The sequence below is a fragment of the Amphiura filiformis genome, chromosome 4, assembly GCF_039555335.1.
Source record: "Amphiura filiformis chromosome 4, Afil_fr2py, whole genome shotgun sequence".
Classification (NCBI taxonomy): Eukaryota; Metazoa; Echinodermata; class Ophiuroidea; order Amphilepidida; family Amphiuridae; genus Amphiura; species Amphiura filiformis.
Genome location: NC_092631.1, coordinates 60,650,890 through 60,666,099, shown reverse-complemented (window position 1 = coordinate 60,666,099; position 15,210 = coordinate 60,650,890). Strand labels below are relative to the sequence as shown.

At 35.9% G+C, this 15,210-nt stretch overlaps 1 protein-coding gene across 1 annotated transcript in view; it reads right to left on the bottom strand.

Annotated features, from left to right (window-relative positions):
• Positions 1-15,210, bottom strand: part of LOC140150297 (uncharacterized) — a 69,855-nt gene that overhangs the window by 12,181 nt on the left and 42,464 nt on the right. The window contains exons 12-21 of the mRNA XM_072172305.1: positions 15,012-15,128; positions 12,054-12,167; positions 10,522-10,806; positions 8,278-8,394; positions 4,407-4,520; positions 3,975-4,238; positions 3,189-3,305; positions 2,430-2,543; positions 1,262-1,375; positions 677-799 (exon numbers count right to left, since the gene is read on the bottom strand). Coding sequence (XP_072028406.1) covers positions 677-799; positions 1,262-1,375; positions 2,430-2,543; positions 3,189-3,305; positions 3,975-4,238; positions 4,407-4,520; positions 8,278-8,394; positions 10,522-10,806; positions 12,054-12,167; positions 15,012-15,128 — 1,479 coding nt within the window. The remainder of the gene's footprint in view (positions 1-676; positions 800-1,261; positions 1,376-2,429; positions 2,544-3,188; positions 3,306-3,974; positions 4,239-4,406; positions 4,521-8,277; positions 8,395-10,521; positions 10,807-12,053; positions 12,168-15,011; positions 15,129-15,210) is intronic.

Below are 15,210 nucleotides of genomic sequence, written 5' to 3'. Positions count from 1 at the left end.
TCAGTGATAACCTATGTTATAGCAATACATGAAGTCAGAAATTCCCTGTGTTAAAAGCAGTGCAAGTCTGCCGAATTCGGCAACCTTAATTTGAAACTTTCAGAGGGTATGTACAGGGAGGGGGGTTAGCAGTTTCGAATTTTTTTCTTTTTTCTTAATTAATTATCTATTAGGTTTGGTACATATTTTGAGGAGGGTAAAAAAATAAAAAGTGTAATTTTGTAAAATAATGTCCCCCCCCCCCCATTACTATCATGCTGTATAGTGGTATTTTCACGAACAGTTATTTTTGCGATTTAGGAGTGAGACAGATATTAAGGAATTTGATATTTTCACAATTGCCCTTTCTGTACTTTATTTCTTTTTTTAGGTGTCAAAATCGCAGTTAGAACGCCATTTGCGAAAAATTTTGCACAAATAAAACCCTCACGAAAATTACTACCTATACAGTACTATGGAAGCTGATCTCACTGCCAATTCCATTTGAAATCCATACACTCCCTATGGAAGGTATCACCTTAATCACCCACAAAAAGTGGTGTAGATTTGAAATGGAGCCACCCATTCAGATAACCCCATTTGAATTTCACACTCCCCGTGTGGAAGACTTAGGTCATGGCTTCCATAGGGGGCGTGTAGATTTCAATTGGAATAGCCCATTGCTATGACAACTTACCCTGTTCGCACCTGTCACCGGCGAATCCAGGTACACATGTGCAGGTGTATTGCCCCTCCCCTGCCTGGTTGCATTCACCACCATTCAAACATGGATTCTGAATGGTCAGACAGATATTAATGGCTACAGAGAGAAAGTTAAACGTAACAAAATTTTACTTCATTAGTATTAGAATTATCAGACATTTTGTATATCAAATATTTTGCTCAAAATTGCACTATTTTATGTTAATTTTGATGAAAATTGATTAGAAAAGAGATTAGAAAATGTACTTTCCAAAAATTAGAATAAATAACCTGAATTAGTCTTTGTACAAATCTTTGGGTTTGATTGTCAGATCATACAAAAAACAGTATAAAAACACATATTTTTGGCCCTTATTTCCCAAAATTGATCAAAAATTTTAATCTGACTTGCATCAACAGTTTGAAGTAACTAGAGGATTAAGATGTAGCTATGTTTCATTTAGCAAAATAGGATAATCTTTTTTTACTCCAAAAAAATTAGCAGTGTATTTTTCTAGAATCGAGAGTAATTACAATGCCTTTAAAGTGCTCATTAGGTTGAATAGGTAGTTATACTTACGTATTTCACATCTTGGTCCTTGCCACAGTTGCCTACATATGCACACATAGGCATTGACTTGGTCAATGCAGACACCACCATTCAAACATGGACTGCTTGCACACTCATTCACATCTACAGAATAATTTAAGAAACATTTGAACTACAAGCACTTGATAATCTTTACAATTAGATAATATCTGATAAAACAAATTTGACAGTTGAAGGTGGGACAAGCACGTGTAAGTTTATACCATGTTGCTGGCACCAGGTGTTTTGATAGTGGTACCATTCACTTGCGGTTTTGCTATTTCTAAAAGAAATAGTTTTGTTGGTGGCCCGGTGGGTTCAGTCTTCACTGACAATGTGTACGCATGATGGTTCCAATTAGGGTACTTTTCAAGAAATGTACGCGAAATTTTCGAGGACAAAATTGTTCGCGATTGTCCAAATTAGGGGTGTTTTGGAGCAAAATTGTCCTTGAAATGAAAAATAGGGTATATTTCTAGGACTTTCGTCCGTGTTTTACTGCTACAGTTTTCGTTATTGTCCTCATTTCCCCATGAAATAGGGGTAAAAATTCAAAAGCGTCCTTAAATGGTAAAAATAGGGGTATTTATTTCGAAAAAATGTCCTTGATTCCTCGTGATAAGGGGGTGAAATTGCTGCAAATGTCCTCGATTCCCCATGAAATAGGGGTCATTTTCAAATCCTGGAACGGTCATACGTCCTACCTTTAAATACAAACTGAACCCACCGGGGTTGGTGGTTTTGGTGAAACGCAGGATACAGTTTCACTTTAAACACAGGAACACCCTCAATTGGGCTTGTGTAGAAGAATTGTTTTATACTACAGTCCTGATGAATTTAAAGGATTAAAGTCACCAACAAAGACCAAACTGATATTGTATAGACCTTTTTCACTACTTCCCATCATGCACTATTATTACATCACCAGCTATAGGACTACAGGTCCATTTCACTAAACTTTTAACCCTTCGTAACTCAAGTAACCGTTCGTAAAGTTACAAATAAATGCCTATTATTTACGAAGGGTACCATTTAGTGAAATGGAACTTATGACTTGTCGTAAATTACAAACAATTTTGAGACTTTCAAAGCTTCGTTAAGTTTAGTGAAATGAACCCCACATCTGATGTGGTGCCTAATCAAGATTTGGTTTCCTTACCTTGTTCACAGTAAATTCCTTGATAGCCATCTGGACACACACAAAGGAATCCGGTACCCTGTGTCTGACACACTCCTCCATTTACACAAAGGTTATTGAGGCAAGAATCAACAGCTGTTAAAAACCAACAAAAAGTCAGAATTTAGAAACCACGTAATATATTAACAATGCAATATTGTTAATGGCAGGTCAAATGAACGGTTATACATAAATTTAGCACACAGTTTTGAGCCAAAGAGAGTAAACAGAGAGAGTAAACACTGCACACACCTATGTACCCTCTACATACATGAGACATTTCAGTAGCACTATTTTGTATAGAGACCACAGTACATCAACAAATAAATGAAAGCCAGAGATTTCCAGTGGTATAAAATCACAACTTTTTTTTAGAAAAGTGGGGGATGAGGCTGTGGATCACAAAATGCCATTTTAGCTACTAAAAACACTACAGTGTACTTCTTAATATTAATACATTGCTTTTATAGGAAATGAGTCAAGCAAGCAAATAATTGCATTTATATTTCCACAAACCTTACAGATCATGAGTTCAGACCAATTATATATAAAAAAGTTTTGGCATTTTCCCTCCTCAAGAAAAATCATGCACATGGGGGCGGAAATGACACCCTTATATCAAGCCTTGGGATCTCCTTTATAGAACCCATGCCATTCCTCATTTGAGTCAGCGTTATTTGTCTCAATATTTGAACACTGCAATTTCAAGCTCCCCTCCGACCTGCCTTAAGGCGTACTTACGTTCTGTGCATGTTGCGCCAGTCCATCCTGTAGCACAAATACATCTATATCCAGTAGGCAGGGTGGCATCCACAACACATACACCCTGATTGGCACAAGGTGTTGTTGAACAAGTATCTGAAAATTAAAATAAAATTCCATAAGTATTACAGCTATATGATTTGAATATTGGGCTATACCAGTTGAAAACCATACACCCCTCATGATCTTAATCTCCCAAACAGGGAGTGTAGATTTTCAAATGGGAGTCACCCATCAGATAACCCCATTTGAAATTCACACTCCCTGTGTGGGATATAAAGGTCATGTCTTCCATAGGGGGTGTTTGGAGTTTAACTGGAATAGCCCATTACTCTTCATCTTGATGATGATAACAAAGTTAGGCAGCACTTCCGTCACATTGAAATTAACCGCTCCTCTTTCCCCAAAAAATCGGAGTCATAATATGATCAGACTTGTATGCAGGGTATGGCTGCACTTATGCATACAAGCCTGATCATGTAGACTCTATGAATTATATATGATCAAGCTTGTATGCAGGGGGTGTGGAGTGGATGCACCCCCAAAGAAAAGTCCCTCCTGCAAACCTAAAATTAGGCGGTTTGTAATTAAGGTGGTCCCCACAACAAAGGTTTGTAAATACAAAGAAAACTATACAGCACATGAGGCCACCATACCAAGTGTGAAGTTGAGCGGTTGCATTTAAGCTGCGGAGTGGATTAATGAAAAAAATGGAACAGGAACAAATGAAGCACAACTGCATTTATTGTGTACTATTATACTCACTTGGTGTTGTAGGAGACACAGTCCCCAAAGGAACTTCTCCTCCTGGAGTTGTAGCAGTCAAATCAACAGTATAAGTTGTACCAGGTGATAAATTCTCAAAGACATAGTTCATGACATTCGTGCCAGGTGGTAACCGAATACTCTGAGGCTGGCCATTAGGTCCTGTGATGGTCAGTGTGTATCCCAGTGCTTCCGGGATAGACTGCCATAGAACTTCTACAGTGGTAGGGTTCAGGTCGCCAACAACAAAGGTAGTAGTTGCAGCTGATGAAAAGAGAGCAACAAAATGCAAACATTATTATGAAACTTGGAAACTACATTTTAATTTAAGAACATGAAAACAAATTGCAGGAGGTCTGTGGCAAGAGTTTAATCAAGAAGGTCAGATTTGAATTGTGGATCATTTTTTAACTCTACCATAAGGTGACTTACGTGTATTGCATGTTGTCCCTTGCCATCCTACAGCACATTGACAAGTAAAACCATTGGGCTGATCTATACATACACCGCCATTCAAACAAGGGTTGGGTGCACAATCATTGATATCTGAAATGATACAAAGTCAAGTTTGATAATGCTAGTGTACAGACTATTGATGTAAAGTAAACTTGATGTCACAAGGTGTTTCTACCAAACTTTTAAGTTAAAGGAGAGACATATATTAAAACAGTACAGATATAGAGCCCATCAACAGGCAAAGTCCCTGTGCTTTCTATGTAATGACAATTCTCATATATTCTTGAAGCCATCATTCTGTCACCTGTGTTTAACAGCTTAAATCAAAGGCTGAAACTTGCTCACTTGATTGTTGGGAGTGGCCTTCTTTTCCTTATTCTGTATCTTCAAATCTGTTTCTCACTTTTCTTTCCAAACAAGCCAGCATGCTTATATTAGCTTTATAGCATGGCTTGAGCATTTTGTTTGAGTCTGGTCCCATCAGGACCCAAGTTTGTCTCCACACAGAGTGACGGTTTAAACAAACAAAAAACATAGCATGACTTGTCTTTGCTTATAAATGGAAAATTTCTGCGCTTTAAAAAATATGCGGTAATGGTCGCAAAGTGGGCATAGCAGCCTTTCTTTTCAGACCGTTTCCGACGTACCAAATCTGTATTCACTTGAACCAACACATCTTAACAACCAAAAATCACATTTTAATCAAATAACTCAAATAATTTTGTAGCCAAGATTTATAGTACAGAGCGCTATGGGTTTGGGATTTTTTATTCCTACATTAGTGGAACCAATGTTATTTGGCATCCTTAAACCCGAAATGATAAAAATTGGATTGGTTCCATTTTTTTCTAAGCCCCCTGTGGTTCCTATATCTGTGCATGAGATATTTGACATTTGACCTTATTCACTCTATTGCAATATGACAATTGACTTTCTTATTCCTAGCAATGTGAGGAACAATTTGAGGTATATTACAGCATGATAGAACATTTATTAACGTTTGACCCCATTATGACCGTCGACCCTTTGTGGGAAGTATAGGGGGCATAGAAAAAAATGGAACCAATTCTGGTTTTATCCTTTGAGGTATAATGATGCCAAAAAAACATTAGTAGGAAAACTAGATGCCAACTCATAAATCACCCCATAGCACCCTGTACTAAGAGTATAACCATGGGTAATTTCAATATCCTGGCACGTAAGATAACAGAGATGTGATGATGGAGGTAGAACTTTTTGAATGACCCTCATATTTTGCCTAAATCTCAAATTTAATAATAAAATGGATATATTTCGCTTTTTGTATCTGAAATCTTCATTTTGTATGTATTTTAATGCTCTAAGAAATACAGTACATACACTGTCTGTACACACCACACAATATTGTATTTTTTTTCATTCATTCATTTTCATTCATTCATACATACATTTTGGATGTTTTAAAAAAAAAAATATTTTTTCACAAACTTATTCCAAATTATCGAAAAGTCACTGAAGCTGAAAATAAGCGTCGTAATATGTTATTTACTTGCACTATACATAATCAATTTATTAATTGTGCGCAATTTATTAATCAAGGTTAATTCTGATCAATATCAATCACACAAATCCTGTTATAATGAGACACAAATGCTGGGTGTGGCATTGGCATTGATTTAACACAACAGATGGTCTGCAGTGCTTTGTTATGCCATAGCAATGCAAATAAAACACAATTGCAGATCGATTGGATCTGAAAAATATTCTTTCATCGTAATTTGTTACCATAATCTATCAGCAGTGACATAAATTTGAATCACCTTTGCAATTTTAATTTGTGTCAATTTCGATAAAAAACAAAAACTCAGCCAGTTGAAATTAATACTGAATTACTATTATAAACAAATCTTCAGAAACCACCTAAGGTTGGAATTATCCCAAGCCCATTTTATATTAGCAAAAGTTGGATTTTTACACAATTAGTACCTAAAATATGTGTTTTTTCAGCTGATGAGGAATAATATCTGGTAACTCAATATTTGTTCCCACTTTTGTATGTTTTATGGACCTTTTCAGGGTGGGAAAGCCACATGGCTCAAGAGAGCTAGACCAAATGGCATGAAATATTCAAGTCTAGAAAGCATGAACACAAAACACTGTGAGGACACCTGCAAACATGTGCTCAGAGGCAAATGCATAATAGTACTTTGTTGTTGCTATGTTGTAACATCAACAAACGTGATGAAAATAAAATCAAATGTGATGAAAATAAGAACATGTTCATTATTTGGGATGATATGATGAGCAAGTTGCTTGGATTTTTGTAGAACTTGTGCAGTGATGATTGTATCTTAAATAGGACTACGAGTTGTCAAAATACTAAGAATCACGTTTGCATAGGTTGTTTGTTTGTTGTCCACTGTCATTTTTTAACACAACAGCGATTTTAAACATGTTCATTTGCATGCATTTTTTAAAAATTTTTGGACAAGCTAACTGAATCAATGCACATATACAAGATATATAGGTAAGATTTTGGTTTGATTGTATAGAGCTCCTTTGACTCTAAACTTTCTTTTTTTATTTGATTCTATCAAAAGCAAAAATATCTGTCAGTAGTGCCTAAATTAGGCTGAAACTTTCAAAATTCAACCATTTTTGGTGAATCTAAAAGTTGGTCAAAAATTTTTTTAAATTCAAAAACATACAAAATGATTCTCAGATCTTCATATTTAGTTTTTTGAAAATTAATAAGGACAAAAAATACACTGCAAAAATAATTAATTATGTTGTCCAAAAAATGTTGGGTCAAAATCATGCTTTTTTTTTAGGATTTTCTCTAAATGTGAGTATTTTTACATAAATCTGAAATCATAGTTGGATTTGTCAGGATATTTCCATTCTAAATATTATGTACTTTAGAAAACAATTTAGCAATTACAAGGCCAAAACATTTTCCAGACTTCCAGTGTTTTAACACTGGAAGTCTAAAGACTAACCTTAAATCAAATAGATAAGTTTAAAAACATTTCATATATACAATTTGATCAATGCCATGATAAATATTGTGATTCTGGATCAATACCTCCTGGCCAAATAAGTCATAGGTGTATCTTGTTTACTTCAACCATCGAGATAAAAATTATCTCGATGCTTCAACTATGATGCACTCTTTCATGGGAATGGGAAAGAGAACTTTCAAAAGGTCCTTGACCTAATTGACAGCCTCAGCCCCCATTTAATACCCAAGATATTTTTTGTTTAAATGTTGTGAACAAACACGTTTGTTTTTCTTCTCATATTAAACCTGCTGCAGCAATACAACTCAAATCCTTAGAACATGTTTTCCTACTAAGATCACACAATTGCATGACAAGGAAATTAGAATATGTCAACTTCCATACAATGCCTAAAGGTCCGTTCATACTACCACCGCATTTGCGATGCGTTGCTTTGCTTTGCGATGCCGATATATCGATTACTTTTGCCGCAACTCAACGCAACTCGTCACATTTCTAAATTAAAATGTATTTAACTGTATTGCGATATCATAATGCAGTAGTTTGCAGTATGATGACGATGCAGTGCGACAATGCACCGCATCGCAAGGCAACGCATCGCAAATGCGGTGGTAGTATGAACGCACCTTTAGGCATGCTAATGCCTTTAGATGGCGCTCTATGCAACATATAAAATCTCCCCGTTTTACAGGTACTGATACAGGTGGCTGTACAAACATGTATTATTGTAAGACCAATTTATTGTAATGGTTTTGTGGATTGTGTCTGCCTTTTATATCTTTCATCAAAAGAAATCCTCATTTACAGGCTTCTAGACAGAATTCTACAGTAGATTATTAATAACTTACTTGTCTGACAGTTATTGCCAGTCCAGCCTGTTAGACACTGACAGGTGTAACCAAGAGCTGCTGCTGCATTTTCAATACATGCTCCCCCATTCAAACATGGATTGACTCCACATACAGCTGAAAAAAGCAAAATTGCATAATCCATTATCTGCAAGTTTTTAACATATCTTTCTTAGGGATATTTTAAAACATGATCAAATTTAAAATAGCATAACAACTAGTAATGTTTTTACAAAACTACACTTATAAAGGGTGCATGAAGGAAAGTGTTTGGCAGGAAATTTTTGGACTTCATTTTCACTATTATGTCTTTTAAAGTGACAAAGACAAGTATACAAAAGTATAGTTTTTTGGGAAGACAATGATGGTTCAAATATTTTGGGTGTAAAAATCCTGTTTTAGGTTCAAATATTTTCGGGGTAAAATTCCTGGTTTTTTTTATCTTTTCCAGAATTGGGGTTTTTTTTCCACATTTCAAAGATAAGGTTCAATTCCTTTTAATATTATTTCATCTTTTCCTTTTTAATACTATACTTTCATATACTTGTCTTTGTTATTTTAAAAGATCTAATAAAAATACAGTAAAAAACTTCCTGCAAAATACAAACCTGTGTGCACCCTTAAAGAGATATGAAAGCAAAAAGGTACAAAGTCACACACAGTTCACAAATTCTTTTAAATTGGTCATGATCTATTCCAGTTGAAATCCATACTTCCCCTATGGAAGATATGATCTTAATCTCCCACACAGGGGTTGTGAATTTCAAATGGAATCACCCATTCTGGTAACCCATCTGAAATTTACTCTCCCTGTGTGGGGGTGTAAGGATTTCAACTGGAATAGCCCATTAATTATAAACATGCAAAACAATGAAAAATGGGGGAGTGTACATCCCTTCAATTATCATGTAATTAGAGAATAAATGATAGGAATGTTTGTTTTTACTATATAGACGAATCCAATTTCACGCATTCCTACACCTCAATGGCAGCCAGAGCTGGGTCCCCATCGGCTCCATCTCACCTAAAATGTGAAATGATGCGGCCTTGGAGGGTATTTTAAACTGCATTCTATCACCCATGTTACACGTAGACAAATGAATGATGACAGTTTACAGCACAAAAGAATCTAACATCGAATTTTAAGCGGCTTTAATCCACCCAATTGGGCAGTCACAACACCAGTTAGGTGCTGCAGGGACCCAATAATGGCCGACCAAATCCTGATCATGACTTGGCTCATTGGATTCGTCTATAGACAACAGACAGGTCCAATATTTTAAGTAGCGGATGCTGGTGAACACTACCATCATACATTGGATCTGCCTGCCATTTATCACATACAATAATGATAGGAATATTTGTTTTTACAATCCTCTACCATGTGATAGATGCATAAAACTCTCTACATATGCCAACATCCACAAGCGTGTTAAGGATTATCAATACTTGTGATGACCTGGGGTTGTCTACCGCCTGGATAGACGACACCTGAAATCATGCCATTGTCCAATCAGATTATGTGTTTGCAAACTAGACCACTCCCACTGAATAAGAATTCACAAGCATAATCTCAGACAACTATCCAGTTAACACACGGAAAAAAGGAAATGATTCTATAGACCTTTTCAAATCAAGATCGGAAAAGTTCGGAAAACCACGCTATTTATTCAGTAAGCTAGGGGGTCAAATTGTACCCAAACTGGTGGACAAGAAATATCATGAATTTCGACACCCTTTTGCGCGAAAATACAGCTTATTAAGCCAATGTGAACATGGGGTCATCGCAAGAAATATTTTCCTAGCATATTGAGCTAACACCTCAGCTACTTAGTTTTTCACAATAAGATACTAATGGAAAGAGATGGACAAATGTCCGTAATTTTTCGTCAGTTAATTTTTTTTACAGAACGTTTTGTTTACGTGCATCACCTCTTCCACAGTCAATCTCTTACGCAACGCTACCACCACATGCTTGATTGCACGTTGAGTATCTTTGGCAAAAGTACCTCTCTCGTCCCTAAATTGACCGTCGAAAGTTCATCGTAGTTATGATGCCTGTTACATATTGGAACTTCGCACTGTACATGATGCTGAAGAGGTACTTTTATGCGCGTGCGATTGGGGAATTATTTCATGCTTCGGGTTTTATCGGAATTATTCAGTATGAAAAGGTCTATTGGGGTCAGTTGTGGCAACTGGATACCTGTCCAAGATTCTGCTTAGTGTCAAAACATCACTTACATCCAGAATTGATGGTAATAACTCCTAAATCAAACAAGCCATCCTCCGTCAAAGCTCTCAGTTCTCCAATGTAAGGTTCACCAGGATTAAGGCCACCAAAGGTAAAATCCAAAGTGCCATCTGGATTGACTGCTGTAGAAGGCACAGTGGCTATACCTACTACGTTGTTATTCATATCTACTAAGGTCACCTCATATGCTGGAATATTTGGAGATACGTGGTTAAATATCACTTCAGCTGTGGTTGGAGTTGTGTCTCCGACGTGGAAATTGACATTTGTTACACCTGTAACAAAAATGAATTACTATATATGTTAATTCATCATTTTATCAACAACAAACAACAAAGGGAAAGAGAGAGAGCAAAATGTAAGGGGAAAATATTATAAATAAATAGTAAATCAAAAATGTTAACTATTAAGCAATGAACAATTGAGACAGTTACATTATTTAAACACTGTCGTCAATCTTATTAAAAAAAGAAAACGAAACAGAAAAAAGTAAGGAAACAAAATATTTATACGTGATCACAATCACAATGTTTAGGTACAGCATCTCAATTGGTGGTCCTATAGTTTGTTTTTAATTTGAATGGAAAACGATAACCCAATGCAAACGTTATTAATTATGCATATATACAATTTATTACATCACCGGATCATTGGTACTTAATTAGATGTGGTGCTCTACTATTAAACAGTGAAGTTTCAGAACCACAGATCTACGGTCACAAACAGCAAAACTAAGGATGTAATTTAACACTAGCCCGAAAGCCAAAGGCTTATGCATTATGTATTATTTTGTTGCTGGGCTGGTAAAATTGCAAAGTAACAAACCCTGCTGTCTGTTAGATGAGCAATTTAACCTGATGAATGCGACCCAGCATGTCAATCAGGTAAAAGTTGTTTTTAAGTTTTCTTGGTTGCCTGCCCAACTGGTTTATCCATAAAGAGATGACACACAGATGATATTTTTGAAATAATTGTAAAACCTTAAAACCCCTAAATTATGATTGAAAACATTTTTTTATTCATACTCTATAGACCTTTTCCACATTTCCCATGTTGCACTATTTTCACGAAACCTCCATCTAAAAATGTTAATGTCCATCATCACATGCTACATTCAAATTTGTGTGCTGAGATGAAAGTATGAGGCCTTAGAATAGTGCATTATGGGATTTGGTAAAAAATACCATCAAATTTGTCAGATGGGCCAATAGTCAGAAAACCCAATAACAATTGTAATTATAAACCAAACCCCTTATCCTAACCCTAAACTTTGCCCTAAACCTAACCTACAACCAGAGCCCTAATCCTAACCCTAAATATATAACCCTAATCCTATCCCAAAGCATAATTGTAACTCCAATTGTAACACTTACCCTAACCTCTATCCATAATGCTAGCCATAACCCTAAACCTAGCTTTATCCCTACCCTAACATAAAATATAATAAACCTTAACTTTCATTATTTTTGGACCTGCAGACTAATGGGTTATTGCGAGTTACATCGGACTAGCCCTTACTTACCTATTTCACAATTGACTCCCGAAAACTGATTGGTACAAAGACACAAGTAACCAACACTCAGGTCAAAACAAATACCATTATTTAGACATGGATCTGGAAGGCAGTCATTAATGGCTGAAAAGAACAAATTGTGATCATAAACAGGGTTATACATTTTTCTTCTTTTTGTCTGTGCTATACCAATATATTCCCATTCTCTAATTATGCTGATTGAGTTCTCATAATATTGCACCATGATTGGGACTACACTTTTTATCAATAAGCACCAAAACCAATGTGTTTGATCTTTAAATCGACCGTTGATGCTGCTTCGATGCTTATTATTAACCAACTATCAATTAATTAATGACGTTTTTCAAAGTTGAAAATCTTTTAAAAACCAGATTGTCTCAGCATCAGGGAAACTTGGGCATTCATGTGCAGCCAAGTCTGGACAATTATCCTATCAGTTCCACTTGAGCCATATCAAGTCCTCTTGAAAGTTTATGCTATTGATTTGGGTCATGGTATTGGAATGATGTAGGAGTTGTTGTGTTGTTATAGCAACAATCCCAGATTCTTGGCCATTCAGATGGCACTTTAGTGGGGTGCAGCCAATCAGGTCTCTGCTTTAATTCCATTTCTTTTGTTGTGTTCACACCTTTCTTAGTAAGCCACTTGCATTTGCTCCTCCAATCATGCTGGACCAAAAAATCCCACCCACCCTCCCAGTAGCTGGAAGGGTAATTCAGTTATCTCATTTGTCCAAGATGCTTCAATAAAAGTATGTCAAATTATGCTACTCTCCGCTTTGTCTGGAGTTTTCTTCAAATCCTGAAGAATCTCGTCAGTAGATTGTCTCCACTTTCTACTACGCTTTGTGATGGCTTTATGAATGCTTTGTATGGAGTTCTTCAAATCCTGAAGAATCTCGTCTGTAGATTGTCTCCACTTTCTACTACGCTTTGTGTTGGCTTAATAAATGCTTTGTATGGAGTTTCTTCAAATCCTGAAGAATCTCGTCAGTAGATTGTCTCCACTTTCTACTACGCTTTGTGATGGCTTTATGAATGCTTTGTATGGAGTTCTTCAAATCCTGAAGAATCTTGTCTGTAGATTGTCTCCACTTTCTACTACGCTTTGTATGCAGTCTCGTCAATACCTGATGAAACTTGTCTGTAGATTGTCTCCACTTTCTACTACGCTTTGTATGGAGTCTCATCAATACCTGATGAGACTCGTCTGTAGATTGTCTCCACTTTCTACTACGCTTTGTATGGAGTCTCGTCAATACCTGATGAAACTTGTCTGTAGATTGTCTCCACTTTCTACTACGCTTTGTATGGAGTCTCGTCAATACCTGATGAGACTCGTCTGTAGATTGTCTCCACTTTCTACTACGCTTTGTATGGAGTCTTGTCAATACCTGATGAAACTTGTCTGTAGATTGTCTCCACTTTCTACTACGCTTTTAATGGGAAATGTATGCTTTTATGGATTTTCTTCAAATCCTGAAGAATCTCGTCTGTAGATTGTCTCCACTTTCTACTGCGCTTTGTATGGAATCTCGTCAATACCTGATGAGACTCGTCTGTAGATTGTCTCCACTTTCTACTACGCTTTGTATGGAGTCTCGTCAATACCTGATGAAACTTGTCTGTAGATTGTCTCCACTTTCTACTACGCTTTGTATGGAGTCTCGTCAATACCTGATGAGACTCGTCTGTAGATTGTCTCCACTTTCTACTACGCTTTGTATGGAGTCTCGTCAATACCTGATGAGACTCGTCTGTAGATTGTCTCCACTTTCTACTACGCTTTGTATGGAGTCTCATCAATACCTGATGAAACTTGTCTGTAGATTGTCTCCACTTTCTACTACGCTTTTAAAGGGAAATGTATGCTTTTTATGGATTTTCTTCAAATCCTGAAGAATCTCGTCTGTAGATTGTCTCCACTTTCTACTGCGCTTTGTATGGAGTCTCGTCAATACCTGATGAAACTTGTCTGTAGATTGTCTCCACTTTCTACTACGCTTTGTATGGAGTCTCGTCAATACCTGATGAAACTTGTCTGTAGATTGTCTCCACTTTCTACTACGCTTTATGTAGAGTAATTTATGCTTATTTGAAGTATCTTTTTGGCTTGATTGTTTTTGTCAGTGGATTATTTCATTTATTAATATATTTTTGATAGTAAATTTTGGCTGACTTTTCAATAATTACCAGCTTATATAGGGATTTAAAGATTTAATTCATTGATAGAGTTGGCATTGTTTCTTCTTTTGGAGATTTCTGTTTATTTAATAATTGCGTTATAAATATTGTTTTCCAATTCAATCCTCTGTTTGATCCAAAGAGGTATCTGTATTTGCTTAAGATGAAATTTGGTTAAATGTGATACAGAAGTCAATTCTTGCATGTCCAGCCTATATGGTTGGCTTGTTGTACACATTTTTCCAATAATTCTTGTATTGTGTTATTGATAATATTTATTGGAAGATAAATAACTATTTATATTATGTCTTAACTGCTATGAAAGTGCTATGATTATTATATTATTATTATATTATGAAATCTATCATTATTTATCATTATTTATCTCAATTATATTTATGTATATGAATATAAAATTGTTGAATGGTCATAAATAGCTTAATAAATGGTCCTCATGATCGGGAGGGCAATGCGAAGTCTAATCATTGCTTTGGTGTTGTGTTTTCCTGATGTCTCGAGACAATCAGAATTAATGGTCAATTTATTAGGCAATTATTTGCAAAGATTCGTATATTATCGACCATGCATCGACGGTCGATCAAAAGATCTAACTTATTTGGTTCTATTGCCTTACCTATCATTTTGTGATGCTGATACTTGTTTTGATATTTTAAAATTATACAGCTATATATTCTTTTTGTATAATGCATAAAATAGACTGTAAATTGAAATTAATTAAACTGAAATTAATTCTCTAGCTTACATGTTTCACAATTTGTTCCGCTGAATCCCGTAGCACATGTACAAGTGTATGGAGTAAGACCAAATGTCGGAACAGTGCAGACTCCACCATTCAAACAGGGCATAGTATCACATACATCTAAATTGAACAACACCAGGTGATGGAAAAGAACAGATTACATCAATCATTAATTAGTGATAAACAAAGGAAACAGCCCACT